The sequence below is a fragment of the Pocillopora damicornis genome, chromosome 13, assembly GCF_964200805.1.
Source record: "Pocillopora damicornis chromosome 13, jaPocDami1.2, whole genome shotgun sequence".
Lineage (NCBI taxonomy): Eukaryota > Metazoa > Cnidaria > Anthozoa > Scleractinia > Pocilloporidae > Pocillopora > Pocillopora damicornis.
The window spans coordinates 20,981,879-20,996,356 of record NC_142682.1 but is presented as its reverse complement, the minus strand read 5'-3'; the positions used below and the strand labels follow the sequence as shown (position 1 = coordinate 20,996,356).

Sequence of the window (14,478 nt, the reverse complement as noted above, 5' to 3'; positions counted from 1 at the left end):
ACAAAACCAAATGCATGCTTATCGGTAGTAATAGGAAGCGCGTAAATATAGTTTATCATTATTATTTATTATTATTTGATTGGCTAGTTGGCCGGCCATATCGGCCTAGCGCCAAATGTCCCCCCCCCTCCCCCCTCCCCCCCTCCCCCCCTCCCCAAGGCGCGCGCGCACGCGCATTAGGTGACTCGACTAGCTGGCCCTGCGAGCTAGAGAGACATGTCTTTTCGTTTCGCCTCCGCAAAATCGGAGGCAGTGGGAATATGGCATCACACACCTTCCATCCCCGAGGTTTCGAAGTTGCGATGTTGCTGCGTTCAAGGTAACCCTGTGCAAAGAATGATTCGTTGTGCGAGGAGAGCACCTATTTGGAGACTCTCTAGTGGCTGTATATATTATCTGAATTGAGTTCACTCCCACAACTTAACGAAGGCTTTTCGACTGCGGGCGAGTCGATTTCAACCTTCTTCTCTTTGCGCAATATTCGTTCGTTCGTTCGTTTGTTCGTTCGTTCGTTTGGAAGATTTCGCACCTCGTCTGCGAAGCCGCTTCGATTTCGACTCGATTCGTGGCGCACACGTGGACGAACGCGCGAGTGCAAAAAAACCAGCAGTCGATCGACTCTGAGAACGAAGCAACTCGCAAGAGAATCGAAAGCCTTTTCCGTCCGTAGATTTTTCTCTCTGTTCGCAAATACAGGGCTTTCAGCCGCAGGGGACGAGCGTCCTCCTGACTCGAGCGACGAGCGAGTGTTTGTCTGTTTGTCTGTCTCTTTGTTTGTTTTGCCTGTTTGTACACGTCCAAGTTGGCAGTTAAAAACATAGTCTATTTTCCAAGGTTTCCAAGGAAGGTTTCTTCACTTCATGCCTGGGTCCTTATGTATATTATTCTGTTTTACAGAAAATAACAGTCAACTTGAGCAGGAAAACTCCAATCAGCCTAGAGGGGCCAGAAAAGAATTGTGCTTAGAAATAGCAGTTACCTCTAGCTGGAAAATACAAGTAAGTACTGCCAAAGAATATTTATTCCTTGCTGGTAATCTCAGAACGGCTGTCTAGGGCTGGAAATATTAACAGTACTGGAATACAACAGTTAACTCCTGCTGAGAAACTGAGAACAGCTGAGAGGGGCTGGGAAATAACAGTGCTGGAATACAAGAGTTATCCACTGCTGGAATTCAGAAACAGCAAACTTTTCAATACTCTGCTACAATACACTGAGCATGCAATAATACCTTCCATTGCCTCAACTCCAGTTACTTGTAGAAAGGTCATCTCTGAACCATTAAATAGGATCTGCTCTACCAGTTATGTACAGTTTGCAATACATTAATGAAAGAAAAAATCTTAACCCTTTAACCCCAAGAGTGGGCAGCCTCTAAGTTCTCATTACAAAATCACCCCTGATATGATAGCAATCTCATTTAATAATAGTAGAAATGATAATACAATATGCAATATCCAATATACAATATACAATATACGATATCCAATATACAATATCCAATATACAATATCCAATATCCAATGTACAATATACAATATGCAATATCATGCAGACAAGTGATGAGATCAAAGAAAAATAGAAATGAAGGGAACTTAAGCTGATCCAATAGCAAATTCTCCAAGCCAACATCACCAGAACTGTATGGCTGACAGTAAGGAGAATTACTCTGGAGATCTTGGGAGGGAGTGAAAGGCTTCATTAAAAGGAGGCTGTAAATTGAATGTCAATGTGAATTTTCCTGCTTTCCTGCCTGTAGGGAATACAAGGACCAAGTGAAGTACAAATTGAATCCTTCCCTGGAAAAAAAAAAAAAGGTCAGTCAATTCATAAAACCGGATCCGTGAGAGTAATGATTGATCACCCACTCCGAGATCCGAGATAATATTATTATTGTTATCTGTCAGCCATTTGAAATGACAGGGCTTGCACAGGAATGAAATTCCCTTCAGACCAGATTGCACCTGTACGTCCCTTACCACTGGAGTGTTTTGCATGCCAAAAAAGTCAGTATATGGGAAGAATAGTATGCAACTGAATGATGCAAGTCTCAGCCAGTTGAGGGTTCTTACATTTTTCTATGGTGGTGCTAATGGTGTCTCAGTCAATTGCTAACTTAGTATTTAAGTACTAGTTGTGGTATTGATTATTTGACTTTCCCTAAATGTTTTTTATTGGTGGAGCCAACAGAAAAAGTTTGTGAGGCCATGCTTTAAAAAAATGACAGGAAGGCCTTAAGAGCCTACTTAGATCTTTATGAAGATGGAGGGTTATTTTATTGGCAGTGACATGTAAAGATAGTTTGCCAGGGCCACTTACTAGGAGTAGATTTATAAGTTAAAAATACTACATTTGAGCTCAATTTTTACCCAGACATTATTCAGGTATGATGGAAAGTTAAAAGCACGTTCTTGTCTCATTCATAAGCAATGCTATATACTTCACAGCTGTCAAATTTATTAAATTTTGTGTTCAGAATTACTTTTGGCCTTGATATTTTTAACATTATGTAACATTTAACATTGCATAACATTGTTTTTAACAAACAGTAAAATTTTTTGGTTTTGATCTGAGCAATTAAAAACATTGTGTTGTTTCCAAGGTTTCCAAGGAAGGTTTCTTCACTTCATGCCTGGGTCCTTATGTATATTATTCTGTTTTACAGAAAATAACAGTCAACTGGAGCAGGCAAACTCCAATCAGCCAAGAGGGGCCAGAAAAGAATTGTGCTTAGACATAGCAGTTACCTCCAGCTGGAAAATACAAGTAAGTACTGCCAAAGAATATTTATTCCTTGCGGGTAATCTCAGAACGGCTGTCTATGGCTGGAAATTAACAGTACTGGAATACAACATTTAACTTCTGCTGAGAAACTGAGAACAGCTAAGAGGGGCTGGGAAATAACAGTGCTGGAATACAAGAGTTATCCACTGCTGGATATATATATATATATATATATATATATATCAAGGTAACCACTTGTGCCTGATATGTCTGATGATTCTCACCACCTGTTTGCTGAATAATGTATGGATATTATAGGGAGTTATATAGTGTCAAACACTAACAGGAGTTCAAGGGTTAACCCTTTAGCTCCCATATCAAATTTGCACCTCTCCTCACTGTCAACCATACAATCCTTTTGATGGTAGCTACTTGGTAGAATTTAGTATGGCATCAACCAATGGTCCCCAAATTGAGATGATGTTCTGGATTCTCAGCACTCATCCTGTTGATGCTGTATTGATATCGTTAGGAGTACAAATTAGAACAGTTTTGCAATGATGATGCCCAAAACAACCCTCTACCTGTGGTAAGAGGGCAGGCTTTCCTTTCTTCATTTCCAGAATTACTGGCCAGGGGTTAAATGCATGAAATGCAATCTGAATAATAATAATAATAATAATAATAATAATAATAATAATAATAATAATAATGATGATGATATTACATGTTTCAAATCAAAAATGTCAATGCTAATTTTTGACCCCTGCTTTTCTTTCCTCTAGGCCAACCAAGGACCAAGTCCTGCACAGGCACCTGCACCTGCACATCCACCCAGTGACTGAGGTATGAATAACAATCAATTGTTCCCAAAGTGCACCACTGAAAACAGACCATTGAAAAAAAAAACATCCTTCTACTACCTGCTGGTCTATGTCCCTCCTTGACCTCTGCACAAACAGTGCCCTGCCTTTCCCCTGGCAAGCCCCGCTGCTCGCTTTGCGACGCGCGCTAGCGCTGGTGGAGCCTGTGGCTCCGGCCTCAACAGTTTGCCGTCACCAACCGGCCAGCGGTCTAGGAACGACAGCCCCTCAAAGTTTCACCTCTGCAGCTACAACTTGTGAGCATTTCATATCCAATATCCAATATACAATGTGCAATATCAAGCAGACAAGTGATGAGATCAAAGAAAAATAGAAATGAAGGGAACTTAAGCTGATCCAATAGCAAATTCTCCAAGCCAACGTCACCAGAACTGTATGGCTGACAGTAAGGAGAATTACTATGGAGATCTTGGGAGGGAGTGAAAGGCTTCATTAAAAGGAGGCTGTAAATTGAATGTCAATGTGAATTTTCCTGCTTTCCTGCCTGTAGGCAAAACAAGGACCAAGTGAAGTACAAATTGAATCCTTCCCTGGGAAAAAAAAAAAGGTCAGTCAATTCATAAAATCAAATCCGTGAGAATAATGATTGATCACCCACTCCGAGATAATATTATTATTATTGTTATCTGTCAGCCATTTGAAATGACAGGGCTTGCACAGGAATGAAATTCCCTTCAAACCAGATTGCACCTGTACGTCCCTTACCACTTGAGTGTAACCCTTTAGCTCCCAGATCAAATTTGCACCTCTCCTCACTGTCAACCATACAATCCTTATGATGGTAGTTCCTTGGTAGAATTTAGTATGGCATCAACCAATGGTCCCCAAATTGAGATGATGTTCTGGATTCTCAGCACTCACCCTGTTGATATTGTATTTATATCGTTAGGAAAAATTCTCTCTCCAGGTCATTTGCGGTAGTGAAAGGGTTATTAACAGCTGTCACATCGCCTCGCCTCGCCTGCAGGTAAATATGGTCAATGACATTACTAGATTTCTGGATTATACCATCCATTTACCCGTCTACGTAACATTTCCCCCACTGAACACACAAGAGGCTGTCGTTCCCCTGACAGGCCATGATCACCATTGCGCTACGCGCGCAGGCCTTCTGGGCACCTGGGGCTACCACCTCAACAGTCTGCCGCAAGCCTGCCACCAGCGCTATGGAAATGACAGCCATCAGAAACTTTTAACTCCGTCCATCATTATCACATCAACCCTTGACATTAATTCATTCCTCCTTTGCAGCTGAATTTCATTCAGACACTTTGGATTGGTTATTATTGCTTCAAAAAGTGCAGCAATTCAGTGTGAAGCTAGCTCTGGCTTTAAGGAATTTTCATACTTTTTGCTGTGCAATTTCATGTTTCTATCAGTGTCAACAGATGAGCAAAATTCTCTCTTTTCTTCAGTTGCAGCAGCTGACATGCAAGGGCAGGAACTGTGCTGGTGTGATGTAGCTATCAAGTGCCACAAAGTTTTGACACATTTATTGGTATTGTTGTTGAAAATAAAGACTGATGCCCAAATTTATATTCAAAGGAGTGTGTGCTTTTGTCCTTTGTCTTTGTGTAGGTAATTGGATGATCTCTAGTGATATTTGACCTAAATGCCTGCAGTGATATTTCGAAATTGTTATGCGTAGTCTCACCAGCTGTTAGGCCAGTGGTATTTGAGGCAATTTTGAAATATCACCAGTGGTATTCATGCCAAACATCAGGTACAAATTATGCTGTTATTCGTCTCTACCGCTACCCGGGTTTAGTTTGTAATTTTCACATGTAGGTATTTGGCTTAAATGAAGCTGAAACACCACTGCTCTAAGCCAATCAAATCGCAGAAATGTCTCATGTGCTAGTATACGGGCATTAAAACCGGACAGTGCAACCTCGATGTATGAAACCCTTTCACTCCCAAGATCTGATTAGTAATTGTCCTTACTATCTGCCAGACAACTCTTATGATGTGAGTTCAAAGAATTTGGTATTGGCTCGACTACTAATCCCATGATCGATGTTCTTCTCCATTCTCGTCACCTGCCTGCTTGATATTGTATTCATACTGTAAGGAGAAGTTCTGTCTTGGTCACTTGTGGGAGTGGAGGGTTCATCATTCAACTGGGTTTTGACCTGTGGCCTTTATTTCATTTCGCCAATTTGACAGGCACGTTTTCTGTGATTTGAATTTCCTCTAGGAGTATTTCATTTTCCGAAGCTTTTTGATTTTGGCTCCAATAATTTTTTTTTAAATTTTGGAGCGCGGGCTCAACTCTATGCATACACCCCAGTACCCCCTCGGTGTCGAAATGGAAACAAATAAAACAGATGGCGAAGGTAGTGAGTAGATGTCAAGGACTTTCAGTCTAAGACTCGTAGAACCAACCTTCTGAGGCTTATTCTGCTCGGTAAACGGAGAGTATTTTCCCGACGATCGGTCCATTTTCTAAAGGAAGGTCGCAAGTGCCTGTCAAATATCCCAGGCATTTTTGCTTCGTTTTGTGTACTTTGGTAGAAACTCGTACGTCGAAGGAACGCGCTTTAAAAGTGTATGAATCCAGAGCTACACATATTTACAGTTGAGGGTGACAAACTGAACGGATGTACCCAGTCGTTTGGCGTACTGTTGGACCCTAACCCTAAACCTAACCCTAAACCCTAACCCTAAGGCTTGAGGCTTAGGGCTTAGGGTTTTGGGGTCTTCCATAGGGTTTTTGGCTTAGGTTTTTGGGATTTTGCCTTGATGTTTGGGTTTAGAGTTTCTCGTTTAGGGCTTTGGGATTTGGCTTAGGGTTTTGGTCTAGGAGTTGAGGTTTTTTTTTTGGGATTTGGCCTAGGGTTTGGGTTCTTGGGTTTAAGGATTTGGCTTTGGGATTGGGGTTTAAGGATTTGGGATTTGGCTAAGGGTTTGAGTCTTTGGGTTTTGGGATTTGTCTAGGAGGTTTTAACCTTAAAATTTTAGGATTTTGGTTGGTTTTTTGGATTTAGGGTTTTGGGATTTTTCTTAGTGTTTTGGGGTAAGGGTTTTTCGATTTGGCTTAGGGTTAGTGTTTTGGCGCAGGATTTGAGGTTTTGGGATTTGGCCTAGGGTTTGGGGCTTTGAGTTTTGGGATTTGCTTTAGGGTTTACATTTTTTGATTTTGCTAAATATTTTGGGTCTAGGGTTTCGGGATTTAGCTTAGGGTTTAAGGTTTTGGCTTAGGCTTCGGGGCATAGGGTTTTGAGATTTGTCTTCGAGTTTTGGGTTTAGGGATTTGGGATTTGGCTTAGGGTTTGGTGCTTACGCTTTTGGGATTTGGCTTGGGATTTGGAGCTTGGGGTTTTGGTAATTGGCTTAGGGTTTGAGTTTAAGGTTTTGGGATTTGGTCCAGGGTTTGGGGCTTAGGGTTTTGGGATTTGGTTTAGGGTTTTAGGTTTAGGGCTTTGGGATTTGGCTTAAGGTTTAGGTCTTACGGTTTTGGGATTTGGTTTAGGGTTTGAGTCTTAAAGTTTTGGGATTTTGCTTAGTGTTTTTAATTCTGGGTTTCGGTATTTTACTTAGAATCTTGGGGTTAGGGTTTTGCGATTTGGCTAAGGGTTTAGGGTTTTGGCGTAGGGTTTGGGGTTTAGGGTTTCGGGATTTGGCGTAGGGTTTGGGGCTTAGGGTTTTGGGATTTGGCTTTGGGTTTGGGGTGTAGGGATTTGGGATTTGGCGTAGGGTTTGGGGTTTAGGGTTTTGGGATTTACTCTACGGTTCGGGGCTTAGGGATTTGGCTTTTGGTTTAGAGTGTTTGGATTTGGGTTTAAGGTTTTGGGACTTGGCTTAGGGTTTGGGCCTTAGAGTTTTGGGACTTGGCTTACGGTTTGGGCCTTAGGGTTTTGGGACTTGGCTTAGGGTTTGGGGCTTAGGGTCTTGGGAGTTGGCTGAGGGTTTTGGGATTTGGCTTAGGGTTTTGGGATTTGGCTTAGGGTTTAGGGTTTCGGGATTTGGCTTAGGGTTTGGTTTTTAGGGTTTTGGGATTTGACTTAGGGTTTTGGGATTTGATCTAGTGTTTTGGGCCTAGGGTTTCGGGATTTGACTTAGGGTCTTGATTTAAGGGTTTTTGGATTTGGCTTAGGGTGTTGGGTTTAGTGCTTTAAAATTTGGCTTTGGGTTTATTGTTTTGAGATTTGGCCTAGGGTTTGGGGCTTAGGGTTTTGGAATTAGGGTTAGGGTTTGGGATTAAGGGTTTTAAGATTTAGCTTAGGGTTTGGTGTTTAGGGTGTTAGGATTTGACTTAGGGTTTTGAGATTTGGGTTAGGGTTTGAGATTTAGGGTTTTGGGATTTGGTCTAGGGTTTGGGGCTTAGGGTTTGGCTTAGCGTTTTGGGTTTAGGGTTTTGAGATGTGACTTAGGGTTTTGAGTTTAAGGTTTTGGGATTTTGCTCAGGGTTAAGGGTTTTTGGATCTGGCGTAGGCTTTTGGTGTTCTGCCTTGGGTTTGGGGTTTGGCCTAGGGTTTAGGGTTTGTTTTAGCGTTTTGGATTTAGGGTTTTGTGATTTGGCTTAGGGTCTGGGGTTTAGGGTTTTGGGATTTGACGTAAAGTTTTGGGTTTAGGGTTTGGGGATTTGGCTTAGGGTTTTGGAAGATGGCTTAGGGTTTAGGGTTTTGGTACTTGGCCTAAGGTTAGGGTGTAGGGTTTAGGGTTTGGCTTGGCGTTTTGGGTTTAGGGTTTTGTGATTTGGATTAGGGTCTGGGGTTTAGGGTTTTGGGACTTGGCGTAAGGTTTTGGGTTTGGGGATTTGGCTTAAGGTTTTGGGTTTAGGGTTTTGGGATCTGGCTTAGGGTTTCGGGTTTTGGGATTTGGCCTAGGGTTAGGGTTTAGGGTTTGGGGTTTAAGGGTTTCGGTTCAGCGTTTTGGGTTTAGGGGTTTAGGGATTTGGCCTAGGGTTTGGGGCTTAGGGTTTTGGGATTTGGGTGAGGGTTTGGCATTTAGGGTTTTGGGATTTAGCTTAGGGTTTGGTGTTTAGGGTTTTGGGATTCGACTTAGGGTTTTGGGATTTGGCTTAGTTTTTTGGGTTTAGGGTTTCAGAACTTGGCTTAGGGTTTTGGTTTAAGGGTTTTGGGATTTGGCTTAGGGTTTTGGGTTTTGGGATTTGGCCTAGGGTTAGGGTTTAGGGTTTTGGGGTTTCGGTTTAGCGTTTTGGGTTTAGGGATTTGGCCTAGGGTTTGGGGCTTAGGGTTTTGGAATTTGGGTGAGGGTTTGGCATTTAGGGTTTTGGGATTTAGCTTAGGGTTTGGTGTTTAGGGTTTTGGGATTCGACTTAGGGTTTTGGGATTTGGCTTAGTTTTTTGGGTTTAGGGTTTCGGAACTTGGCTTAGGGTTTTGGTTTAAGGGTTTTGGGATTTGACTTAAAGTTTTGGGTTTTGGGTTTAGTTCTTGGGGGTTTGGCCTAGGTTTTGGGGTTTGGGGTTTAGGGTTTGGCTTAGCGTTTTGGGTTTAGGGTTTTGTGATTTGGCGTAGGGTTGGGGTTTAGGGTTTCGGGATTTGGTGTAGGGTTTTGGATTTAGGGTTTTGGGATTTGGTGGAGGGTTTTGGGTTTAGGGTATTTTGATTTGGCTTACGGTTTTGGGTTTAGAGTTTTGGGATTTGGCCAAGGGTTTGGGGTTTAGGGTTTTGGGATTTGGCTTAGGGTTTTGGGTTTAGTGCTTTAGGATTTGGCTTTGGGTGTAGGGTTTTGTGATTTAGCCTAGGGTTTGGGGCTTAGGGTTTTGGGATTTGGGTGAGGGTTTGGCATTTAGGGTTTCGGGATTTGGCTTGAGGTTTGGTGTTTAGGGTTTTGGGATTTGACTTAGGGTTTTGGGATTTGGCTTAGTTTTTTGGGTTTAGGGTTTCGGGAATTGGCGTAGGGTTTTGGTTTAAGGGTTTTGGGATTTGGCTTAAGGGTTTTGGGTTTAGTGCTTAGGGATTTTGCCTAGGGTTTGAGGTTTAGGGTTTTGGGTTTGGCTTGGCGTTTTGGGTTTAGGGTTTCGGGATTTGAAGTAGGGTTTTGGATTTAGGGTTTTGGGATTTCGCCTAGGGTTTGGGGTTTAGGGTTTAGTGTTTAGGGTTTAGGGTTTTCCTTGGCGTTTTGGGTTTAGGGTTTTGGGATTTCGCTTCGTTTTTTTGGGTTTAGGTTTTCGGGACTTGGCTTACGGTTTTAGGATTTTGCTTAGAGTTTTGGGTCTAGTGCCTTGGGATTTGGCGTAGGGTTTTGGGTTTAGGGTTTTTAGAGTTGGCTTAGGATTTTTGGTTGAATGCTTGGGAATTTGGCCTAGGGTTTTGGGTTAAGGGTTTTAGGATTTTTCTAGGATTTTGGTATTTGGGTTAGGGTTTGGGATTTAGGGTTTTGGGATTTGACTTAGGGTTTGGTGTTTAGGGTTTTAGGATCTGCTTAAGGTTTTGGGATTTAGCTTAGTTTTTTGGGTTTAGGGTTTCGGGACTTGGCTTAGGGTCTTGGTTTAAGGGCTTTGGGATTTGGCTTAGGGTTTTGGGTTTAGTGCTTTAGGATTTGGCTTTGGGTTTAGGGTTTCGGGATTTGGCTCAGGGTGAGGGATTTAGGGTTTTCGGATTTGGCTTAGGGTTTGAGTCTTAGGGTTTTGGGATTCGGCCTATGGTTTGGCGTTTAGGGTTTTGGGTTTTGCTTAGCGTTTTGGGTTTAGGGTTTTGGGATTTGGCGTAGGGTTTAGGGTTTTTGGATTTGGCGTAGGGTTTTGGGATTTGGCTTAGTTTTTTGGGTTTAGGGTTTCAAGACTTGGCTTAGGGATTTGGTTTGAGAGTTTTGGGATTTGGCTTTGGGTTTTTGGTTTAGTGCTTTGGGATTTGGCTTCCGGCTTCCGGCTTCCGGGTTTTGGGTTTTGGGGTTTGGGTTTATGGGTTCAGGGTTGATGGTTTAAGGTTTTTGGTTCAGGCTTTTGGGTTTAGGGTTTTGGGTTTTAAGGTTTAGGGTTTAAGGTTTTTTCTTGGGTTTTGGTCTAGGGTTTTGGCTTGGGGTTCTGGGTTTTGGGTTTTAGGTTTAGGGTTTTAGTTTAGGGTTTTGGGGCTTCGAGTTATGGCTTTCAGTTTTGGGTTTGGGGGTTTGGGTTTATTAGTTTAGGGTTGATGGTTGAAGGTTTTTGGTGTAGCCTTCTGGGCTTTGGGTTTTGGGTTTAAGGTTGGGGTTTAGGGTTTTTTTACTTGGGTTTTGGTTTAGGGTTTTGGTTTTGGGTTTTTGGTTTCAGGTTTTGGGTTTCAGTTTTGGGTTTGGAGGTTTGGGTTTATGGGTTTAAGATTGATTGCTTAATGTTTTGATTGAATTTCAATCGGGTTTGGTTCGAGCGGGGGTGGGGTTTGGAGTTGGGGCTTTATTTGGGATTATGGTTGTTCGGGTTTTAGTTGTAGCTTTGGTTGTGGTTTATGGTCAGAGTTGGGGTGAGGCTAGGGTTTGATGTGGTGTGGGGCTGAGGGTTCGGTTTAAGGTTGGGTTTGCGGTATGAAGCCTGAGTTGGTGATAGGGTTGGTGTTGGAATTAGGATCGAAGTTGGAATTGGAATTGGGGTTAGGGTTAGCTTTTGGGTCGGTGTTGGGGTTTGGGTTTGGGTTTGGGTTATCTTAGGGTTATGTTTGGTGTTGGGATGAAGGGTTGGGATTCGTGTTGGTGTTGTATTTATGTTTTGGGTTTCGTTTAGATTTGAGTTAGAATTAAAGTTGAGGCTGGGGATTGAGGAGGGGTTGTGGCTGGGGTTTTGGATGTTTTTGAGTTGGGGTTGTGGATTGGGTTAGGGTTAGGGTTAGATTTTGGCTTTCTGGTGTTGGTTTCTGGGTTTGAGTTTGGGTTTGGGTTGTGGTTTAGGTATGGAATTGAGTTAGGTTAGGACTTAGTGTTGGTGTCGGGGCTAAGGTTTGAGTTGTGGTTAAGGTTAGGGTTAGGGGTTGAGGCTGGGGCTTAGGCTTAAGTATGGGTTTAGGTTCGAGTTTGAGTTGTGGTTGAACGTGGAGTAAGGAGTTTGGTGAGGTTTGGGTCTGGGGTTTTTGTTTGGGTTTTGGTGAGGTGTGGGTCTGGGGTTTGTCTTTTTTGTTTGGTGTCGGGGTTGGGGTGGGGGTCGGGGTTGGGGTTCTGGATGGGGTTCTAGTTGCGGTAAGGTTCGAGTTTTGTGTTGGTGCTTAGGGATGAGGTTGGCGTTGGGGTTGGGGTTTGGGAAGGAGCTGGGTTAGAGTTTAGCGTTGGGGCTTTTTTACAACTATATTTAAAAGTATGAACGTAATCAAAACTTACCAAAACGTTTTTATTGCCAGTTTCTTTGCCCAGAAGGTACTTGCGTTGATTCTCGACATAATAAAGAACATTTGTCATAACTTGTTTCCCTGACGAGAAGGATATAATAAGAATGAATATAAACAGACAGGAATTGAGAAATATTTTCATAGTTTTAGAAGAAAAAGAAAACGACTGAAGTCTGGTACTGTAGTTTTTTTTCAACCGACAGTCTCAATAATTTTGTTCGGAAATCATTATCACATTTAAAATTTGGCATCTCTAGCCTTTTTAATAATAGATAATGATCTTGCCATCATCTCTACTGCATATGTTAATTTTTCTTCGTTTTACGATGGAAGATCAAAATTTCAAATGTGCTATCTTTAAAACAAACTTCCAACACACTCATTAGGTTTTCATATGGAACAGCACATTCTCTGGGAATATTTTTGACTACTGGTACGGTCTCCGATAGACTGGCTAACAAGTTTTCTAAGTTTCAACAATCTCGTACTCTCACAGAAAGCAAACAAAATACCACATGAATGGAGGGTCAGTTGATCATATTCTGTAGGCCTTACTCTGCATCACAAAACAAGTATATCCATATTATTTCCAAGAGTTTCCATCAAATAAAAGAATCTGGAATGATACAATTATAGGTCACGCTAAAAAGGGTTCTGTTGGAGCCAAAAATGTAAATTAGGGGAAGAACCAGGGGTAAGTCAGGGAGTTGAAACCCTCTCCCTCCCCCATCATCTGATCTGTGCTTTTTTAACAACCAGTATGAACCCTTAACTCTACACTGAGTAATTCAATTGTGGGCCATGCTACGGCACAAGCAATATTTTAAAATGGGTTTTCTTCATTACGAGAACCGCTTACACTTTACAAATAAACAAGATTAGGCCAACAAATATCAGAATTTAACAAGTCGCAAAACCTTACCCAGCTACAATATTTGATAATTTGAGTATTCCTACTTATTCAGTCTCTTTATCTGCACATCATCCTAATTGACCTAACAATATGAAAAATTTTCATAAAAAAGAACGCGTTTCTTAAAAGATGAAGGAGGATATGACTTTTCAACGTCACTAAACTTTCACACATCAGTGACAAAGTTTCAAACAAAGGAATCGCAATTCCATCAAAAAAGTCGGAAAGCTTAGGTTTATATGCATTAGTTTTCTTTTTCTGGCCTAGAGTCGTTGCAGAACAGGAGTAGAAAGGGAAAAGTTGACCAGAGACTTAAAAATTTTGATTTGCGTAGAAATTCTGGATCCAAAGAACTTAATTTCCTCAGGGACGCTCGCAAATCATTTGCTAAAATGATTGGAACTGGAAAGAAATCTGGTGTGTCATCCAATTATGAAATAATACTCTTCTCATCAGTCAGCGTTCCAATGCCAAACATATACCATCCAAAAGGATATGAATAGTTATGTTGAGGAAAAAAAAGCGGTATAGAGCCCGATAGTGTAACCCACTTTGCAACGCATTTCATTCAAATTTCCCATTCTTGAATCCGATTCTTACATGACCAATTTTTAAATTATCTTTTACAATAAATGTAAAGAAAATATTAACTGCCGTTTATATATCAACTATTAATTGTTGTAGGCATTGTGTGAACAGGAGGTCTTAAAGTAAACACTTCGATAAGCCCCCACGAAAGAGGGTAGGGGGATAATGAAGGGCCACTGAAGAATGAAGTGGCAGTCAATTTGCAAGACACAAGATATTGAAGCAATTTTACACAACTGTTATGGTTAATAGATCTAATTTCGGTAAGTTGAATTCTTCCTGATGAAGTCAAGCTTGAAGTCGACTTGCCTGTTGTTGAAGGGAAGGAGATCGGTTTTTTTAAGTTATTTCACATGGCGTTTCAGAAAAATTCAATTAATAAAGTCATAGGCATTATTTCTTTTTGGCTATGTCGCACGCTGTCTTACAGTCTTTAAGCGAAGTTTCACTGGTTGAAGCTGCACACTTATATTTTACACTCAGGTTGCTTATTCATCTTCAATATGTAAATCATAACCTTAATTTTATTAAAATACTACTTAAATTTGCATATGAAAATATAGGCAAGGAATCTGACACTTTGCCATTATTAACTGTGTGGCAATTGAATAACATGCTTATCGTCGGCTGGCAGTTAAAGGATTGGTTTTTTTTTTGTAAAATAATTGTTACATTTTGTATTGGTACGAAAGTCTGCCTCCGTTTATACTGGAACAAAAACCATTTATCATTAACTTAAGCCCAAACCCAAATCAAAACTTAACCCAAGCCCACACACAAACCCTGAACTTAACCCAAACACACACCCATACACCCATGATGGTTGAGTAGGGGTTGTGGTTGTGGTCGTGGTATTGTTCAGGTTGGTAATAAATTTACGAGTACTGCTTTGGTTTTCCAAAATCGAGATGGTATTTGTTAAGTGATTTTTTTGTACTTGATTGGTTCGAATTTGGCCATGTATCTACTCTCTAGTCTATGGCTAATTGAAGACAAACACTAAGTCAACCAAAAGTAGAAGTAGTATAAAGAAGTAAATGACACTTATCTGATTAATTTAGCGATACTTGCATTCCACGTGCTTAGCAACTGATCTTGGAGACTTATCAA

The 14,478-nt window shown here is 41.4% G+C and overlaps 2 protein-coding genes and 1 long non-coding RNA gene across 6 annotated transcripts in view; 2 read left to right on the top strand and 1 right to left on the bottom strand.

Moving 5' to 3' along the window:
• The window catches only part of LOC149035887 (uncharacterized), a 15,952-nt gene extending 11,387 nt beyond the window's left edge, over window positions 1-4,565 (top strand). Inside the window, exons 2-4 of one of the 2 annotated variants that reach the window (XR_016182293.1) lie at window positions 898-998; window positions 3,510-3,570; window positions 4,498-4,565. This is a non-coding gene — a long non-coding RNA (uncharacterized LOC149035887). Of the gene's footprint in view, window positions 1-192; window positions 320-897; window positions 999-3,509; window positions 3,850-4,497 lie in introns of those variants that run through there. The other variant, XR_016182294.1, reaches the window with a different exon arrangement.
• LOC149035886 (PDZ domain-containing protein GIPC3-like) overlaps window positions 1-5,152 on the top strand; it is a 24,941-nt gene extending 19,789 nt beyond the window's left edge. For all 3 annotated transcript variants that reach the window (XR_016182286.1, XR_016182283.1, XR_016182280.1), the window contains one exon: window positions 5,024-5,152. The gene's annotated coding sequence lies outside the window, so the exon portion shown is untranslated. The remainder of the gene's footprint in view (window positions 1-5,023) is intronic.
• LOC149035885 (uncharacterized) overlaps window positions 3,874-14,478 on the bottom strand; it is an 11,192-nt gene continuing 587 nt past the window's right edge. Inside the window, exons 3-4 of the mRNA XM_089191349.1 lie at window positions 11,860-11,948; window positions 3,874-4,569 (exon numbers count right to left, since the gene is read on the bottom strand). Coding sequence (XP_089047475.1) covers window positions 4,486-4,569; window positions 11,860-11,948 — 173 coding nt within the window. The 3' untranslated portion in view covers window positions 3,874-4,485. The remainder of the gene's footprint in view (window positions 4,570-11,859; window positions 11,949-14,478) is intronic.